Below are 19,377 nucleotides of genomic sequence, written 5' to 3'. Positions count from 1 at the left end.
AAAGAGGACTTTTGCTATGCCACAAGAGTGGTTGTGGAGAAGAGGAGCTCAGAAGTATGAGTACTTTCCTTAAAAAAAAATCACTACATTTGTAGAAATTTAGGGTATGAGGAGGTGGGAAACAGAATAAGTGAGCCATAAAATAAAATTCACCCATGATCTCACTGCCCTGTTAAGATCACAGTTAACATATTGTGAACAATTTTCCCAAACATTAAAAATGCTCTGTGAGCATAATTTTAAGTGATAATATAATACTCCATCTTGTGGATATACTATAATTTATTTAACTTTCCAAAGCTTGGTGGATATCCAAACACGTGGTGGATATTTAATTTGTTTTTACTTATTAAATATAAATGGTACAAACGTGAACATTTGTCCTTATTTTTACTTGCTCAAAATAGAAGTGGAATTATTGCCACAAAGAAACTGAATGTTCTAAGGACTCTTGAGGCTTATTGACATGTTGCATTCTAGAAATATTGTACAAGTTTTTATGGTGCAGGCAGTGTGCGAGTGGGCTCATCGTGACACCACACCTTCATCAGTAGCCCGCATTGACTTTTACCAGCGTTTACTAATTCAACAGGGCACCGAATGTACTTCAGTAGTATGTTTTTTCACGTATGTTGATTGTTAGTGAGGTTTAACATTGCCTTGTGTGTTTAAAACATGATTTGTATTTTTCTGCAACAGCCTATTCTTGTTTCTTATATGTTTTGGAAGGGTTAGTGCATTTTGTTATGTATAAATACTATTTTATGTATCAAGAACATTAATTTTTGATGTTTTTATGGCAGATATTTTTCTCAGGTTGATTTTGCTGTTTACTTTTTACTCTCTTTGATTTTTTTTATAGAGATGGTTTGAATTTTTATGCAGCCAAATATATCTATTTCTTTTTTGGTGATTTTCCTAATTCCTTTTATGCTTAGAAATTTTATCTCCACACTGAGATTGAAATAATAATCTATATTTAATCTAACTATTTTATGATTTCACATTTTATGTTTAACTCTTTAATTCATCTAAATTTTATTTTGTTCTATGTTGTGTGATAATCATTTAAATAGGAAGTCATTTATCCCAGCATCATTTATTAAACAATGTTTTATTTCCCCTTCTACATGTATCACATGCTAACTTTTTAAATTTATATACAGTACATTATTTGAGTTATTCTGTTCAGTTGGTTCTTCTATTGTAATCACACTGTTATAATTATTGTATCTTTATAGAGTCAGACATTTTTGAATATGAAATGTAGCATTTTATTATCTGGTGGAACAAATCTTCTACAATTACTCAGTGTAAAAAAAATGGCTATTTCTGCTCATTTTCCAGATGAATTTTAGAATCATGCTGTCTAGCTTCAGGAAAAAAAAATCTCATTTGAGACTTTGAAAGGGATTAGATTCAACATATATCTTAATTCATGAACCATTTGCATCTTTATACTATGCAGTCTTACCATTCAGGAAAATGACATGTTTTGGCTTTTTCTCCTATTCCTTTGTTTTTGCAGGTTTAACTCTGGTCTAAGTGAAATTTTAGTGAATACCATGAGTTGAGGATCAAAACGGATTCCCTTTCAAACAGCCAGTTTTCCCGGGTCCCAGTTTTTACATAACTCACACCTTCCCCTGTGATTTACGGTTTCTGTTACCATTTATTAAATCTTTGTGTATGTGTTAGGGTCTGTTTCCAGGCCATCTAATCCCCCTGATCGGCCTATTCTTGTGCTAATACCGCACTATTTTAATTATTGTCTGGTCTTTCCCAGATCTAGTTGGAAATGCCACCTGCTCCAGATGGCTCTTGGAGCCGCTGCCTGCTTTTCCCAAACCAGGATGCATGTGCTGAATATAGAGCCAGTCCCTTGATCAGAGCCTCTGGTCAGAAGCTTTTCAGTGCTCCAGGGGACTTGGACTGAGCAGTTGGATGCCAGGGTTTGGTTTTCAGTTGAGCAAACACCCAGGCTGGTGCAGACTGAAGCCTGATCCCTGCCCCCTGCCCTTTTCCTTAGTTGAGCACAACCAGAGGCTGGGCATGGGGAGTTCGAATCTCCAGACTTCCCCAGGGAACCATGCAGGAGAATGAGTGACCTGAACATTCCAGGGAGGTGGTGCAAGATAATAATAATATTGCTCTACTGGAAACCTCATTTCTCAAGGGCCTACTTAGTCAGGCCTGTGCTAAGGCCACTGCATACATTAGACTAATTTTCACCAAGCCCCTGAGCTAACACCGCATTTTACACATTAGAAGACTGGCTCAGAGAGAGTAAGAAACCCCTAATATCACCCAGCTACTAAGCAGCAGAGCCTATTTTTCGCCCCAGTTGTGTCTAATTCCATATTCTGTGATTCTTACTGCTGTATGGTGGTTGACCCAGCAGCCTCTCCTCCAAGGACTCTTCTCACTGGGGAGTTTACCATTTGAAGGAAATCTCTGAGGTTCCTTGAGCTTTGGGGGGGTCTCTAACTCCAGCTTTCCTGGCAATATCTCTGGCAATATGAGTTCTAGGTGTTTGAAACTGTTCACTTGAGCCAGGGCTTGGTGGTCACCTCACCACCCAGTCTAGTACAGTCACCTGAGCATCTATGCCATCCTCAGCCATGGGGAACTCTACATCTCCCTCCATCCTTCTCCCAGCCCGCTGCTGTCCCTTTTCCCAGCCAGACAGGCAAGTTGGACTTTTTAGCAGGACCGTGTGTGTGGATGGGGTGGGAGGGAGCCTGTGTGCCCAGTGAGGGTGGGAAGCAAAGGCTGGGGCATGGGGAGAGTAGGGGGAAGCCCTAGTCAAAAAAGGATTCTGTGGACCTGGTCACATTCTGTCTGAAGCAGTGGCTGAGGTGGCTAGAACTGTCAGAATTTAAAAATAATAAGCATTCATTTATTGAGTCTCTGTTAATCAAAGAATACAATCTCAATTTGCCTCTGACTTTGGGTCAGTGAGCTAGCAATGAGCACACTCTTCCACTTATGTAGTGTGCATCCGTCCCCGTGGAGCTGCCTCTTTTCCACGGGGGTTTGTCCACGTCCACATGTCCATGTGTTGACACGGTTCCCACGGTCCGTTAGTCATGGACTACAGCATTCCATCATGTCAATAATCCATAATTTAAAAAAACATATTTCAAGTGCTGTCTTGAAGGGGTGATGGCTGATGGACTGAGGGAGAATGACCTGGTCATGGGAAGATGAAACACGTTTGCTGTGTGGGGATTTTGATTTTGGGGGGCATGGGTAATGCAGTAGTGCAAATTATGACTCATAAGACCTGCCTTTGATGCAGATGGAGCCCTGGGCTTGGAATCTAGGCACCTGTGTTCTGACCTTGGCTTTTTCTTTTATTGGCTTTGTCTGTTTTTCTAAGATATTTTCTTCCCCTCGTTCTCAGATTTTACTTGTTTTGTTCTGACAGTCAGAGAAATCATGAAACCACAGGGATGGAGGGGCATGAGAGACGACTTCACCTAACCCTTTTATTTTACAGATGAGAAAAAACGAGTGCCAGGATTCTAGTCACTTGTCCAAGGGCACAAAGTCAGCCATTGCCTTTACATAGGTCATCTCCACCGGCCTCGTGCTTCTGGGAATCGCAGCAGAGACGGAGGGCTCGGCACTCTTGAAGAAAGGTTTAATGAGACGCTTCATTATATTCATGCCAGGCCAGCTTTGCAACTTGTGAGAGTTTTTCCATCTAAGCTGTTGGCATGTGCCGCCCATGAGCAGGCATTATGGGAAGGAGGAGGAAAGGGCACCAGGCACTCCCCTGAGTCCTGAGGCTGTTCTGTTGCCCTTCAGGACCCTTCTTTCATGTCTTCTTCTTTTTAACGATTTTTATTAAATTTATTCGGGTGGCATTAGTTAATAAAATTATATAGGTGTTAGGTGCACAAGTCTATAATCCATCATCTGTATATTGTACTGTGTGTCCACCACCCCAAGTCAAGTCTGTGTGAGCTGAGCCATCCTTCACGTTGCTCTTGGAACAGGCTGAAGCAGTCACAGCACCACTGTTCTGCCCCAGCTGAGTTTCTTTCTGAACAGTTCGGCTTGTCACAATTATCTCACTGTCTTCCTATATTTCTGTCTCAGTTCACAGAAAGCTCAAAGTGAACAAAAACATGGGCACAGGGGGTAGGGTGGGCCTGGAGCCCCGGGAGCTCTGGCCTAATCAGAGAACCCACAGCTGGGGAGTCTCTGGTTCTGATGGAGCCTCTTCTCAGGAAACTGGCTGTGCTGTGGGGACGGGAAGGAGACTCCAGGAAAAGGTTTTGTCCACTAAAAGGTATCCGAGAGCAATAGTAAGTCAGCAATGTCACTGACACAGAGATAGAACAGGCCCACAAAGGGGTGAGACCCAGTCAAGGGTCAGCAGGAGGGAAGCGGTGCTGCCTCTGGTTTGCGGTCCCCGACCAGAGGAGGGGCCCCTGGGAGGACGTGCGCGTAGCCTGGGGGCAGTAGGGTGGAGCACAGAGGGAAGAATCATGTCATGGTTTTCCAAGTCCTGAATTTTCTAAAGACTAAGATCGAAGGCTTCTCAGGAAATTTCCTCAAAGGTGCTGTTTGGGGCCAGGGCTCTCTGAGTTGTGGACTTTGTCCTGTGTCTCTCTGGCTCTTCCTCGTGTCTCTGATGAACCATGATTTTAATTCAGTGCAGAGGCACACAGAAGAAAGAAAAATGGTAATGAGAGCCTAGGAACTGGGAGGAAACAGTGGTGGATGGGCAGGCTGGGCTGGTGGAAGGTCCTGGCCTCCAGCCTCCCTGATACTCACCATCCAGGGCAGAGCTTCTTGAGCAAGGAGGCGGAGTCCTTGCCCCCAGAAGTTTTTCCATGGCCTGGGTGGAAAGAGAGGTGGGAGGGGTAAAAAGAACAGGAAAGGTGGCAACTTGAGCATCCCCCCTCATGTGCACTTGCCATCCCCAAAGATCCTAAGTGATTTTTCCGCTTTCCTTTCTCTCTTTGTTTTAGAGCAGGGAGTTGGCCTATATTTCCCTCTCTCTATCAGGTGTCCTTCTTCAGGTCGCCTCTGAAATAGGAGCCTGATTCTTGAGGCAGCAGGATCCCTTTACATTTCTAAGATCCTCTCAACTCTCTACCACATCAAAACAGACAGAGTGTGCACTATAACAAATGCTGGGGTGGTAAAGGCTAAATATATCTCAAAGCCATACATATTGGGAAATCCTGGTCTTCATATTGTAAAAGGGAATTGGGTCCACCAATCTCATGGTCCCTTCTCTCCTTCCTCCTCAGGATCTCTTCCATTCATTCAATCACTCTTTTATCCCACGGGGAGGTGGGGTTGGGGGGGGCTCCTGCCACACCCAATCCTACCTCCATGCCTCTCTCTTGTTCTCAGTCTTCTAGCAGAACTTTTGTTGGTTCTCTGTTAGGTGGAAGAACAAGTACCTCCAGGCTCTGTGACTTTTGTTGCATTTATTGAGGTCAGAAATGTCCAAACATGTAGAGAATTTTTATGACAGTTTATTGGAGCCAAACTGACAACATATACCAGGGAGCAAGACCTCAAATGCTTCTGAAATAACAGTTTTGCAACTTCTTTTATGCATTTGAAATTAAGGAGGGAATTTAAGGAAGATTACGTGGAGGCAGGGGCTCAGATTACAGGATAGTTAATAAGATTCCGTCCTTTCTTAGGGGTGCCTGAAGTTAAGGGCACTTGAGGTAATGATCAGGAACTGGGAATTGGAGCCAAAGGAGGATGAGAGAACCAAGGAAAGATGGGACTTGGAAGATGGATTAAGAAGGTTAGAATTATGATGGATTCTTGGAGATTAAACAACTGAATATGTTTTTGTTTGTTTTACCAATTTTTGGTGTTTGCTTCTTAGGTGGAACTCTTATTAGAGCACTAGGACAGTGCAGACATTTATGAGTTCAATGGAAAAAGCAGAGGAGGAGGTGGTTTCATTTTTCCTATTTTGTTTTATTCTTCATGATGAGCCTCTCTTCCCTGGTCTGGAGCTGGAATCCTCCCTCCCCCCACCCCACCTCACCACCCCTGCCCCAATTCTTGGCATCTGGGGCACGTCACAATTTGTTGATGTCTGTCCCTTTTCTCCTTTGGTTACCTAGCAAAGGTTGGGATTTTAAAAAACATTTCTACTAGGAAACTAAGGGTTTCCTCGAGGTTGCCAGGGGTTGGATGAGGAAAGAATGGAGAATTATCATTAGTGGGTGTAGAGTTTCGGTTTTACAATGTGAAAAGAGGTATGCGGATGGGTGGTGGTGATGGTTGCACAACGATGTGAATGTATTTAATACCACTGACCTGTCTACTTAAAATGGGTGAGATGGGACTTTTGTGTTATGTGTATTTTACCGCAATGAAAGAAAAAGCATCGAAGTGAATGGGTTTATAGATTACACACACTGCACTCGGCTCCAGTATTTGATAGCATGTTGACTTCTCCTCACTGAGATGGTTAATTTTTTTGTGTCAACTTAGCTAGGTTATGGTGCCCAGTTGTTTGGTCAAACATCAGTCTAGATGTTGCTGCAAAACTATTTTTTAGATCAGATTAACATTTACATCGGTAGCCTTTGAGCAAACATATTTCCTGCTGTACTGTGGGTGGGCCTCCTCTGACATTTGAAGGCCTCATGATCGAAGCGGAGGTTAGCCTAAGAGGAAGAAATTCTGCCTCTGCGCTGCCTTCAGACTCAAGATTGCAGCCTCAGTGCCTGCTGCAGTCACTGGCCTGCCAGCTCGCCCTGAAGATTTTAGACTTGCCAGCTCCTAAAGTTATGTGAGCCAATTCCATAAATGCCCTAAAATCTCTCCACCTCTGTTGCTATCTACCCATCTTCCAAGGAACACACACACACACACACACACACACACACACACACTATTGGTCTGACTAATACACTCACCTGAAACTGTTGGCAATGGAGGTGCCCAGACTTCTCCCAGAAGAGACACAGATGAGGGCCCCCTCCCGGGTCTGGTGAGTATTTCATTTGCTCTCCTACTCGCCTTTGCTGGCTTCTCTCTGGGAATTGATCTTCCCCCTTGGGTCTCTGCCTTCTGTCTCCAGCCTACTTACCCTACTCCTGCTTCCCCTACCCTGAACCTGTGGGCCTGACCTGCCTCCTAGCTCTCCAGGTGAATGGGCTATCTTTTCTACCAGGCCCCAGATACTTTTTGGCCCCGGTCCTGGTCAAGTTTTCAGAAAGCCACCTACTGATTTTGTGGCCAAATGGACTCTGTCTGTGACTTGAGCACATGGAGAGCTGGCTTGATTCACTTCTCTCTGCTGCTTTATTTACCTGTAGCATTGTTTACTGACTGGTTCCAAGCTGGTTCTGCCTTTGGGTAAACCTTGATTCATCTCCTGTTTTCCTTGGTTGGCATCCATGCCTAGTCCTCTGAGGCTTACCTCTCAGGTACCAACTTTTACTTCCAAAACCTATGAGCATTAATTCAGCTTTGTCCCACAGCTAGGTAGAGACTCTCATCTCCTCTTGCCTGTATGTCCTTTGGAACTATCTCTAAAACAATAATTTATGACTAATTCTATCTCTCGTCTGACTTTTGTAATATCTATTGACCCCACTACATACAATATCTTATTTAACTTCTACAAAACCCCTATTTAAGACACAGCATACCCATTTTATAGATTTGAAAATTGATACACAGAGAGATGATGTAACTTGCCCCAGACCACTCATTTTTGGGATGGAATTCAATTGCAGGCAACTTACATCCAAGGCCTGTTCTCTTAGGGATATATGAAATACAGCAATTAGAGAAGAGTAGGGAGTGAAGACTCAAGAAAAAGGAGGCAGAGACATAAATAAAGGAAAGCCAGGAATCAGATCAGTAGTGCACTACTATTATCACTTACTATATATTATATGTAATATTAGTTAATATATATCATATTACTTAATAATATATTATTAACATGTAGCAGAAAGTCCTGAACATGTGCCACTGGTGGGCCCCAAATTAGGCTCCCAGCTTCTGGCAGCCAAACACAGTGCGACCTCATCTGTCTGTCAGCTCACTTGCTGAGCTGAGGGCTCGACAGCTCACGGTGTCAATATGAGCAAACACACACAGGTTTATCCACAACACCCACTTCCCTGAGTTCTCTCCAGTGGCTTATCATGCAGGCTCCCTCAAACCCAGAAGCCCAGCACTCTGAGATTCCTATTGCTACAGTTGGGCAAAATTATTTTGCATTTGTAGTAAAAATGAAGAAAACGTATGCATCTTTTTCTCTTTGAATAATGACTTGGTGTTCACGTTAGATTGTAAATTCTGAGAAAGCTGCAATTTAGATTCTCCACCCCTTTGTGTACCTGAGTCTAGAGTCACGCTCACTTCAAGCAATGAATCAATAGCAGTTGTGCTGAACAAATGTTAATGAATGCCCAAGAGTGGTCCATCACACCTGCTTGTTCTAAGAGGAAGGATCCATTTCTGGGGAAGACTTCCAAGGATTACATGACTGTAGAGACAATGAAGGGCAGGGTTGTACAGGATCAGAAGGGCAGATCCTGTGTAGGATCCGACCTCTGGAGTCAGACCTCAGTGGCTGTACCACTTAGTAGCTGTGTGACTTTAGGGAAGTCCCTTAACCTCTCTGAGTCTCAGACTGTAAAAATGGAATACTCCTAATCATATGAGATTAGGAGGACTAAAAGAGAAGACCTTCCAGGGCTTGGAATTTGATAGGTGCTTCAAGACATTCATTTTTCAAACCTGTATTCATTTGGAACATTGTTCCGGGGCGTATGCTGGGGGCCTGGCCCTCTGGGTGCTTCGTCCTGTCAACAGGACAGATAGGAACCTGGCAGACTCCTCCTCCCCACCTCTTCCTTCCGGAGGTCAGTAGTTCCTGCCCTGGATATTTAATAATAGAGGTCCTCCAAGCCCAAGTTGCTAAGGGGAGATGGACCGTGGCAAGGAACTCTGGGGTGCAAGGACCCCACATGAAGAAAGGGCCCCCTCTATCCGATCTGTGTCCCAGCCGACTCCAGGGCCCCTTCACCACCGACAGAGGCCCATCTCCTCTAACCAGACTTTTGGCAGGAGCTCGACAGGGTCACATATCAGCTCTGCTGAGAAATGATCACTGGTTTTTCGCTGTGGTGGAACGGAGCTCTTCCAGTGCTCCAGGGCTGCATTTAAAGGAGAAGCAGAGGATGGTTTCATGTCAGTAATGTTAGTCAAATGGCCCATGGCTCCTGCGCTCACAGGCTCACTAACTCCTTGTGCAATTGGAAACAATGCACTAATCCCACACAGGCTTGCTCTGCTCCTGCTCTTCAGGATGTTGTGCTTGCGTTTTCCTCACCCTCAGGCCCAGCATTTTCATGTCTCCTGTCTCTTAGGGAATTGAGAGAGAGAGAGAGAGAGAGAGAGAGAGAGAGAGAGAGAGAGAGAGAGAGAGAGAGAGTGTGTGTGTGTGTGTGTGTGTGTAAACACCATAAACTTAGGGGCTACAAAATAGGGACTGAAAAATCTTCACAGGTATTTTCTATTTGAATGTACAATCATTCTACAACTCTAGCTCGCATGATATCTATTAACACGCATTTGTTGACATGCCTTTGTTTCTCAAGTCCCGGGCCCCATTCTTATGGTGTAAGAGTCCACATAAGATTGGGCTGTCCATGACAGCGGGGTCTGTGTCTTCCCCGGCAGGTGGCAGCACGGTGAAGGCAGCAGCTACCTCTGCCATCAGAGCGCAGGCGCTCTGAGGGCAAGGGCTGTGTCCCCTCCTCCAGGAGACTTGACTCTCATTGCCAGGAACACAGAAGTGGGGCCTGAAAATGGTTCTGAGCTCGTTTTCAGGAAGGGAGTGAGCAGCAGTTAGTTGCTGGCCCATTCAGCTGAGATGTCCCATGGACAGGTTCGAGAGTTATCCACATCTGCCCTCTTCACCGGCTGAGAGTGGAAGTATCGCCCACACACTCTGGGGTGTGAGCAAGGAAATTAGACAAGCGGAGGTACCGACAGCAGAGGGAGTAGGATGCCCTCAGATCAGCCCACCTGCTTCATCTTCTTCCTGCCCGCTGTGCTGGGTCTGGAGGTGCACACTGTTTGGCACCTTCTCCTTGACTCCTCTTAATCCCTCAACTGAAAATAAGAGACAACAAAAATACCCTTCCCGTAGCATGGCAGAGACATTCCTTTTTCAGAATCCTTATGGTTTCCACCACAGTGTAAGCCTGGGGAGGGCAAGGACCTGGGCTTCCTCAGTTTTTATTTTATCCCTGGGCAGGTGCCACAATACCAAGCCATGGTAGGTGCTGAAGACAAGGTTTGTATAAATGAATGGATGTAATTTCCAGGAAGGGCTAGGAGCAGCCTCCTCATTCTGCAGAGGCCTCATTCACCCCTGGGCAAGTGCCTCAATCCAAAACGCCTCTGCCCTGTCAGTCTTTTGTTGGAGAAAAGCTATATTCTGTGGTCTTGGGGCTAGAGGGCAGTGTTCACCTACTGGTACAAGCTGGAGCAGTGTGTGTGTGTGTGTGTGTGTGTGTGATATGACTGGACCTTAATAAGCTCTGGCTCCAGAGAGCATTCCAGAAGTCCCTCAAAACAACTTAGCTCATCTGTACATGACACCCTGCTTCTCAAATATGCCGTGAAATATTCTTCTGCATGTATGCTGCTGAACAATCAAGTTTACTTGAAGATTTAAGGGTATTTTTTATCCAGTAAACTTTATTTATATATAACAACAGTACAAATTGTGTCCTTGGCTTGCAAAATAGGAGTGTTTCATATTTACAATAGGTACACGATAATATATTAGAATAACAAAAAACCCTATTTTTATTGGAACGTTTTAAATACTTAATTTTCTTGCAATTTTTTATTCCACAACACCTGTAAAAACAACAAAACCAGACAACTATCATTGCATTGTCTTAAAAATATATATAATACAGATTCCAGTGTGTCAAGAAGAGTGGGTTTGGGTAGGAGAAGTAGTGGGGAGAGGCAGGTGGGCTCAGGTCCCTCGTCTCACGGTGTAAGGAGCTTGTCCCTTCCTCCCTGACACACTTGAGGGCACCTGCTCTGTATGGAGGGGACTGGTTTCCATGTTACTCCCCACCTGGAATGCCAATAAGGAGGGCAGAAAGCCAGTCTGACTGAAAGCCAGAGGATCAACCCACCTTCCTTGAGCTTGGGCAGGAGGAGCAGGCTGCGCAGAGGGTAGAGCCCGGTCTGAAGGCAGAACTTCTTTCAGGTGAGGGGTGCGAGAGGAGGACGTCTGCGGAAGGCCGAGAATCTCTGGTTTGCTTGCTGGGGGTCGCCTTGTGTGACGAGTAGTGGTCTTGATTCTCTCCCAGGACTTTCCTGATTCCAAGAATGAAGCTCTATCCTTCATTGGTGGCACCACCGAACCCCAGTAGCTGACACCTCACTCACCAGGAAAGCCAGCAGGAAGGGGAGGGGAGAAGAGAGATTTGGAGTTATGAAGAGGATGCGCCATTTTCTCAAAGCTTGTTGTCAAGGCTTCTCCTGAACTTCACCCCCCACAAGCCTCCTTGTGGGATTCACTCCTACATGTACTTTTGTGTCAAGGAGGCTGCTTTGCATTTTCTCACCGATGGAGCCTCTTCTGCCCCCAGTCTCAGTCCTTTCCTGTCTGCAGCCAGGCCACAGGAACCACTGGCTGAGAAAAGACGGCTTCCCCCAGAGGCTCAGTATTTAATGGCTGTGGGTTAATGGGGCCAGGTGTGGCAATAGGAATGCACCTGGAGATCTATCAGCCAGAGATTTTCAGGCATTCTCTATATGTTCTGCCCAGGCCAATTTTAGTCTAGCACACCCATGCATTACTTCTGTTTCATGCACAGCAGGGCCAGGAGCCTTCACTGCTATTTCTTGTCCTAATTTGGTAGATATGAAGGAAGATCAGGAGCTCAAGCAGCAGGGGAAGTGTCACACACAAGAGACAGTGACAGTGGAAATGAAGGAGGCTCTATTGCCCCAGTAATGTCCCCTGAATAAGGTAAGGCAGTTGGGTTGGTCGGCTTTCCTCCTTCTTTTAGAAAACTCCTGCCCCCTGCAGGTGGGCACAGAGAACTGTACCTGCTAAGCTGGTGGCAGGAACCAGCAGTCTGAAGAATGTAAATTTGCAAGAAGGCCCTTCCTGGTCTTGTTGGTTGCTCTTTCTCAGCACATGAGCAGTGTCTAGAAAATAGTTGCAGGTCTGAAGATTCCCTGAATGAGTGTAAGAAACTGGTCCCTCGCTGATTCAAGCCTCAGTGACTGAACTCTGCAAGGAGGCGGAGAGCTCTGCCAGGGGTGGATTGGAAATGATTCTGAGAGGTGTGCTGTGGGGAGGGGAGGGAAGCCAGCACAGAAGCACGTGACACAACGCTGAGGGCAGGGAGCTGCAGCCAGCAGGCCGGAGTGACTTGCTCCACCAAGCCAGACATCTTGTCCATCTCCATGTTGCCCGTTAGCACACTGCTTGCCAAACACATTTCTGGGGTCCTGTTCCTTTTCCAGAGATTTGTCTCTTGTGAAGATCAATAAAACAAAATGAATCTGGATTGACTTCTTTCCCTGCCTCCCTCCAAGATCGATGGCTTCATGTGGGGGAGGAGCAGTGACTTTAATACTCTTCACTCAAGGTCAAAATATCTTCAGATTGGATAATAGTGAGGAGTTGAGGCCAGCCAACTTCCTCTCCTCCCTGTCCATAGGGCACCAGTTCTTGGTGGCCCAAAGTCACGAGCTGGTGCAGGAGAGATAGGTGAGAAGCCAGGGAGGAGGCTGCCCTGGATTGAATCCAACTGACTTTTCCTTTTTCTGAATTCCTTTCTCAGGGGATGCTCCTCTGCCACTTCCTTTGCCAATCCAACTTCCCCAACTCTCTCATGGTATCCTGAGAAATGGGGCAAAGCCACTCTTGCCAACTCTGGCTCTTCTTCTCTCTACTGTCCAATCTGTACCCCATCCTGCATCATTCTCTACACTCTCCAAAAACCTTCAAGGAAGCATCCTCAGCAGCAGCGGTCACCAGACGTAGCTGCTGGGAGATACCCAGGTGGCTGCAGGGGGGTGAGGGATGTTAAGATGCAACTGAGATGGCTAACTTGCTTTTACATCTTGGTGGAGCCAAGTCCGGGATGGCAGTTTGAGCAGTGGTGTGATCAGAAAACCTTAATTCAGAGTTCAGAAGTAAGACAAGGCGGGATGGATTTTTTTGTGTGTGTGGGTAGCACAGTTTCTTGCTCACATTCCTCTTCCCCACATCTTCTCTTTTCGTCTCCATAAGCCATAAACTCTGAGATGATAAGTTTTAGGTGCTGTGAAGAGTCAACACTTTGGCTTAGTGAGGAAGGCCAGTGGTAGTATTTCTTTCAGGCTGTTAATAGGGCCCAGAGAAACTTTAACAGAAGTGGATTATCAGAAGAAAGTGGCCTTGGCATGGCTGGTTGTGAATTATAATGAAAACAAGCAAGTTTCCTGAGTATTTTGCTGAATGCCCTTCTCTTCCCATTTGTCAGCTGCATTTAGGCAAGAAATCAGAGCTGAGAATACCAGGCAATGTCTGCTGTGTGGTCAGCTCAGCAATCCCAAGCCACACACCAGGGATGAAAGCCAGTCCTCAGAGCTCCCCCACCCCCAGCCCTTTCCTGGGAATTCAATGTGGTCAGCAGAGCCTCTGGAAGTTGGACTTGGTTGGAGGTATATCAGGGCACAGAGAAGCTGGGGCCCAGAGTTAGTTACAGAGGAAATGACCCTGGTCTGGTCTCTCTGGGGATGGCTGGTCCAGTTTCTCACAGCATTGCAGCCCCTTGAGAAGTAGGTAGACAGAGGAGTTGGTCCTCTCCTGCCTCCCCGCTTCCCATCCCTTTGCCTGTCTCTTGTCCTCCTTTGTCCACATTTTGGTGCTGCTTGTAGAGAAGTTGGAGCTGTCTGCTTGGGTCCTTGCCAATGTAGGAAGCTTGGAAACTCAGATGGCTGTCCTGGTCACCAAGGTCCTGCCCCCAACAGAGCCATTTTCCTCTTGACTCCCACCAGCTTCCCCGGGTCCTCTGGACTAGGGTGTGGAGCTTTGGTCTCTTTGTTTGGAAACTACACTCAGGAGAGTTGGTCATCATGGTTTTAGGTGTCAGCAGGAGAGAGCAGGGAAGGATCCCAGTGGGAAGCCACCCACTTGTCCTTCAAACTCTTAAGGACAAGAGAGGCAGAAGACAGTCGTGTGGGGATGCTAGTCATTTCTCCTGAGCAGGTGCTCACTCAGGAGCTTCCACATATGAGTGAAGGGTTGTCTCCCCTCTCCAGGCACGAGAGAATGAAAGAAAGCAAGCATAACAATAAATACTGCAGCTTCTTTAACCTATGCTCTTCAAGTATTGCTTGCTGTAAACAGTGTTTTATTTTTGCTTTCTGTTTAATTGAAAAAACCACTAGCAGACTGGAATGGAATCCGAAGCCAAACACCCATGCCCCCACACGGAACCTCCTGGAGGCCTGGCCCACATGCCTTCAAGCCCTTTCCCCAGGGTGCCTTGGTTATGACAGTGACTGAAGTAAGGCAGAGCTGCTCAGTGTCCTCAGGGAGGCCAGGCGTCTGGTCTGAGAGGCCCACCTCTCCCACACTTCTGTTAGTAACTTCAGGGAAATGAAAAGTACCAAAGATCAGCTCCTCATTGGTTGAGGTTTGGGATTAAATAAAACAAAACAAACACACATACACACATAAAAGAAAATAAACAGTAGCAATAAGCATTGGTACTCTGGAGACACATGTGTCCTCTCAAGAGATGAGAATATACAGGTGTGTGGTCTGTAAAGCTCGATTTCCCGTTGGCCAGGCCGAGCTGCGTGATGGCTTTGCAGGTGGTGTGAGTTCGATGGTTCTCACGCTCTTCTGGCTGCCGGGGTAATTCCAGGTTTTACTGGCCTCCAGTTTTGCAAAGTGTTTGGTGCAAACTTGTGCTCATTCTTCTTCTCCTCATTTATTATTATTATTATTAATTTCAAGGGAAAATAAACAATTGTTTTCCCTTCCATTTTCCCCAGCATCTCTTTGTAGTTTTTTTTTTTTTCTGGCATTTGGAAACAGGAGTTAGAGAAGGAAGGAGGGACAGGGGCGAAAGAAGGAAGTGGGGTAGAAACCAGAATTCAACAAAAGCTGGACGGGATTAACAGGGAGGTTTTTGTTTTGTTTTATTTCTGGTTTTCCTTTTTCTTAAAAAAAATTAAATAAAGTTCTCATTATTTCCCCAATATACATCGAATGAGTTTTCATGCAAAGCAGCAGTCACAGAGGCAGAACCAGCTCAGCTCGTGCCTCTCAGCTTGAAGAACCATCTCCTCCATGGCCCTGCATCTCCCCGGCTTCTCTCTTGTTCGCCCTGGGGACGGTGGACGCCCATGGTCTCTCCCTGCAGGAACCACCTGTGAGGAAACTTGGCTGGGTTGGGGAGAGGGGCCCTCCCCTCTCCCTGAGATGGGGTCTCAGGGGACAGCAAGCTCTGGCGTCTGACCCCCTTCACTTGTCCTTCCTTCTGAGACTCCCAGTGTGACAGCTTTCATGGGTCCCTCTTCCCAGGAACGGGAGGCTCCATCTCTCAGCTCTCAATGGACATAGCATTTATGAGCTGTTCCACCTTGTATGCCAGCCGCTGGCGCCGGGCCTGCTCGTCCTGCTCTAGTGCCCCAATGAGCTGAGGAACAGAACAAAGGTGGGGAAGACTTCAGGACTCAGCAGAGAAGACGCCACTTCCCAAATCCTCCATCCTTCTACCTGCCTTTCCATTCTGCTCTAAAGAACATAACCTTAAATAATGTATATGATTAACTCTATATATGTATGTGTGCATGTATGTTTATACAGGGCCCAGCAGAAGTAATGCCTGCTTCAGTGTGGTTGGTAGGGTAATAATATGGGTGTAGTAATTTATAGTTTTTTTAAAAGATTTTATTTATTTTTATTGTTAGAGAGGGAAGGGAGGGAGAAAGACAGAGAGAGAGAAACATCAATGTGCGGTTGCTGGGGGCCACAGCCTGCAACCCAGGCGTGTGCTCTGACTGGGAATCGAACCTGCGATGCTTTGGTTCGCAGCCTACGCTCAAAGCACTGAGCTATGCCAGCCAGGGCTGTAATATATAGTTTTAATTTGGACATTTCACCTAAAATATCATATGGTGTGCTTGAGTGTGATATTGTTATATTATAGAGTTATGTGCTTATGATCTTGTAATAAAAAAGGGGCATTATCGGTGCTGGACCCTGTATATGTATGTATATATGCATGTATATGTATGTCTACATATGTACTTATACACGTGTGTGTCTGTGTGTATATATATATATACACCCTTGAATAACACAGGGGTTAGGGGTGCTGACTTCCCACACAGTAGAAGATTCTCCTGAAATTATAGTCACCCCTCTGCATAGGTGGATTCCCAGCAGCAGAATTAACAATGCAGGTTTGACCTTTAACAATACAGATTTGACCTATGCAGGTCAACTGAACTGTGATCAATTGAAAAAAAATTCCTATATGAACAGACCTGCACAATTCAAAACTGTGTTGTTCAAGGGTGAACTCTCTCTCCAAGGTGTTTAAGACAATATTTGGCATATAGGAAGTGCTATGTAGGTGTTAGCTACTACTACTATTCTTATTATCATATAACATTAACTACTCTTAAGTATTATCAACATTATCACTAATATTTCTTTCAGGAACAATGCTAATGTGTGACTTGTGAATTCTCTGAAGCTGTTCTATTTAACCTCTACTCATGTTAAGGTCCCCCTGAATACCTGAAATGTAACTGACAGGATGTGCCCAAGTACAAAGAAGAGTCTAATTCATTGTTTAAGAAAGAATGAAGTGAATTGTACAACACTTTCAAATGGAAAACCATAACATTAATAAAAGTGTTATTTATTGCATGAGCAATGAGTAAAACACAATGCAATGTGTAAGGAAGTACCCAGCGAATCAGGTGAGGCTGCCTTCTAAGGCAATAGGAATGCCTTTTGAGCTTAGGTGTTTTGCCCCCATGTTTGTATTTTCTAAATTACCGTCTGATACTGTTATTCAGAGACTTGGACAGGTGTTGTGTTTAACTGCCTTGCTTGCTGCATGCTGGTTTCTGTCCCCTCTGGGGCCCTGTCTCACCTCTTCGCTGTACTTGCTGACGTAGGAGTAGATCTCATTGAGGGCACTGAGCATGTTGAACTCCACAGCGTGCAGGCGGGACTGCTCAGCGAGGTAGGCGTTCATGTCCTGGTCACTGATAGCAGGGAGCTTGGCGATGTCTGCATAGTATCTGTGTAGAGAGGACAGGCTCCTGGATGGGAACTCAGCAAATGTCTGCCTACACCTAACCTGAGCCCAAGCCTTTTGTGATCATGACGTGTCCCCATTTACTCGGGTCTTCCTATTTCTCTTCTGATGTGGCTTCCTCTGGCCTCTTCAGTGTGAGGTTAAGGCATGGAGACAGGCCCCACTAAAAGGCCAGAGTCCATCCAGCTTTGAGCTCCTGGCTCTAGTGCCCCCTAGAGTAGTTAAAAGCCCAGCCTTTGACCAGACTCCTTGTATTGAAATCTCAGCTCTGCTACCTGCTAGCTCTTTGACCATGGGCAAGTTACTTACCCTCTCCCAGTGCCAAAGTGTTCTTAGGGAGATGATAGTAACACCTACTTCACAACTCTGTTGGATGTTTTAATGAGATGGTACAGACAAAGTCTTTATTACAGTGCTGGGTACTTAACATGTGCTAAATAAATGGTAATTAGGATGATGATAATAATCTGAGTTCACAGGGCACCGAACTTCCCCTCCTCCCCACTGCAGGAAGTATAGACTAGGGGAAGGACCAGGATATGTACAAAGGCACCAAACACAGTTGCGATTCCTGGATGAGTGAAACTCACAGGGTGGGGAATGGAGCAGGCAGACATGGCATGGGCCTGTCCTCGGGGTGCTACTGACCTCTCCACCCAGCTCTTGTAGCTGGGAATGTCCTTGGCGTACAGCAGCTTATTGGAGGGGGAGTCCTTGCCCAGCCGGTGCTCTGAAGTTGAGCAAGAGTCCATGAAGGTCTGGGCCACCACGGAGAGGCAGGCGTCCGTGATGCTGCCTTTGTGGATGTCAAACACAAACTGGGGGTTCTTGATCACATTCACCCAGAAGCGCAGAGGGAGGCTGTTGGGAAAGACAGAGCAGACCCTGAGGGTTACGCCTTGGTCACATCCCTGACAGTGTCTGCTAATATTCCGCCCTGTCCCCCAAATACAAAATTCTCTCTCTGAAGGGCAAGAAAATAAAATCATAGAAAACTGGTCCAGCCAGCTCTGCTAATTTAGCTTAAGCTCTTCCTGATCCTGAGAGAAAAAGAGAGATGCTATGGTACCCTGATGGGGCACTGACCCTGCTCTCTAAGAACTGAGGGGTGGGAAGGGCGGTTCTGTTTCCTCCTGGCAGCCTTTTCCGAAGGCCTCCATGCCCCCAGGGCAGCCCAAGAACAGAGAACTGCACAATTTTCTCAGAGCTTCAAACAAAGCCACCAGGCTCCTAGAGTCCCTGCACAGTGCCCATGGCCATTGTCCGGAAGTACACAGCCAGCAGCCCTGAGCATGGCCTTAAAGAGGGCACAAAGGGCGCCACCTGTGTTCCCCGCCCAGCTCAGGCTGCTTCCCAGGGCAGGCCGGCCTGCCTGAGCTAAGGAATGGGCTCCCCTGGGGGCAGTTCTTTCATGGCTCTCCCCAGGCTTTCCTGTGTCTGCGCAGGGGCAGAGGGAGAAGACGACGCCATTGTTGGCACGCTGGAAATGACTCACTGCAGCTCAGTTTTTCCCACCCGAAGAGGAACTGATCAGCGCTTAGGAAAGTTCCTTCTGCGAAGTGGGAATTTATAATCGGAGCAGAATGCATTTTCTCTGCTCCTTAGGCCAGAAGGAGGATAAGCCCACTTATCCCCCTTCAAAACCAGAGCAGCTGCTGTTTCTCCTTCCTTTTCCAACTCTGCCTGCTCCTCCAGCTGCCTTCGGGGCCTTAACTCTTTGGGCTCCTCTGTGGAGTGAGCTCTGTCCCCTGGCTTGGCCCTCCGGCTTGAGGTAATGCTCCAGCAATCCAGCCTACCTCTCTCCTCTCCGGTTCTTCATCTTTTCCTGACTCTGAGGGACCCCAAAACTTTCCCAAATATCTCAGTCCTGTCAAGTCTTGGGAAAGGCCTGCTTTGCCCACTTGAAGCCCTTCCATTAGGATTTCTGCTTATCTTCCAAAATGCAAGGCAATCACTCATTTTCCTGTAAGCTGGGAGGAGCTGCCTCGCCTGAGAGGTGACTCATCTCTTCCACCCTTCCCTTCCTCCAGCAGCTTTGGGG

General features: G+C 46.3%; 1 protein-coding gene across 2 annotated transcripts in view; it reads right to left on the bottom strand.

Annotated features, from left to right (window-relative positions):
- Positions 1–10,721: 10,721 nt before the first annotated feature.
- PLXNA2 (plexin A2) overlaps positions 10,722–19,377 on the bottom strand; it is a 210,439-nt gene continuing 201,783 nt past the window's right edge. For both annotated transcript variants that reach the window (XM_045838402.1, XM_045838401.1), the window contains 3 exons: positions 17,985–18,197; positions 17,169–17,319; positions 10,722–15,698 (listed from right to left, as the gene is read on the bottom strand). In XM_045838402.1, the coding sequence (XP_045694358.1) occupies positions 15,603–15,698; positions 17,169–17,319; positions 17,985–18,197 (460 nt within the window). In that variant the 3' untranslated portion in view covers positions 10,722–15,602. The remainder of the gene's footprint in view (positions 15,699–17,168; positions 17,320–17,984; positions 18,198–19,377) is intronic.

This window comes from Phyllostomus hastatus, unplaced genomic scaffold (assembly GCF_019186645.2).
Source record: "Phyllostomus hastatus isolate PE091 unplaced genomic scaffold, TTU_PhHast_1.1 phas_contig_283, whole genome shotgun sequence".
NCBI lineage: Eukaryota > Metazoa > Chordata > Mammalia > Chiroptera > Phyllostomidae > Phyllostomus > Phyllostomus hastatus.
This window is presented reverse-complemented; position numbering and strand designations above follow the sequence as displayed.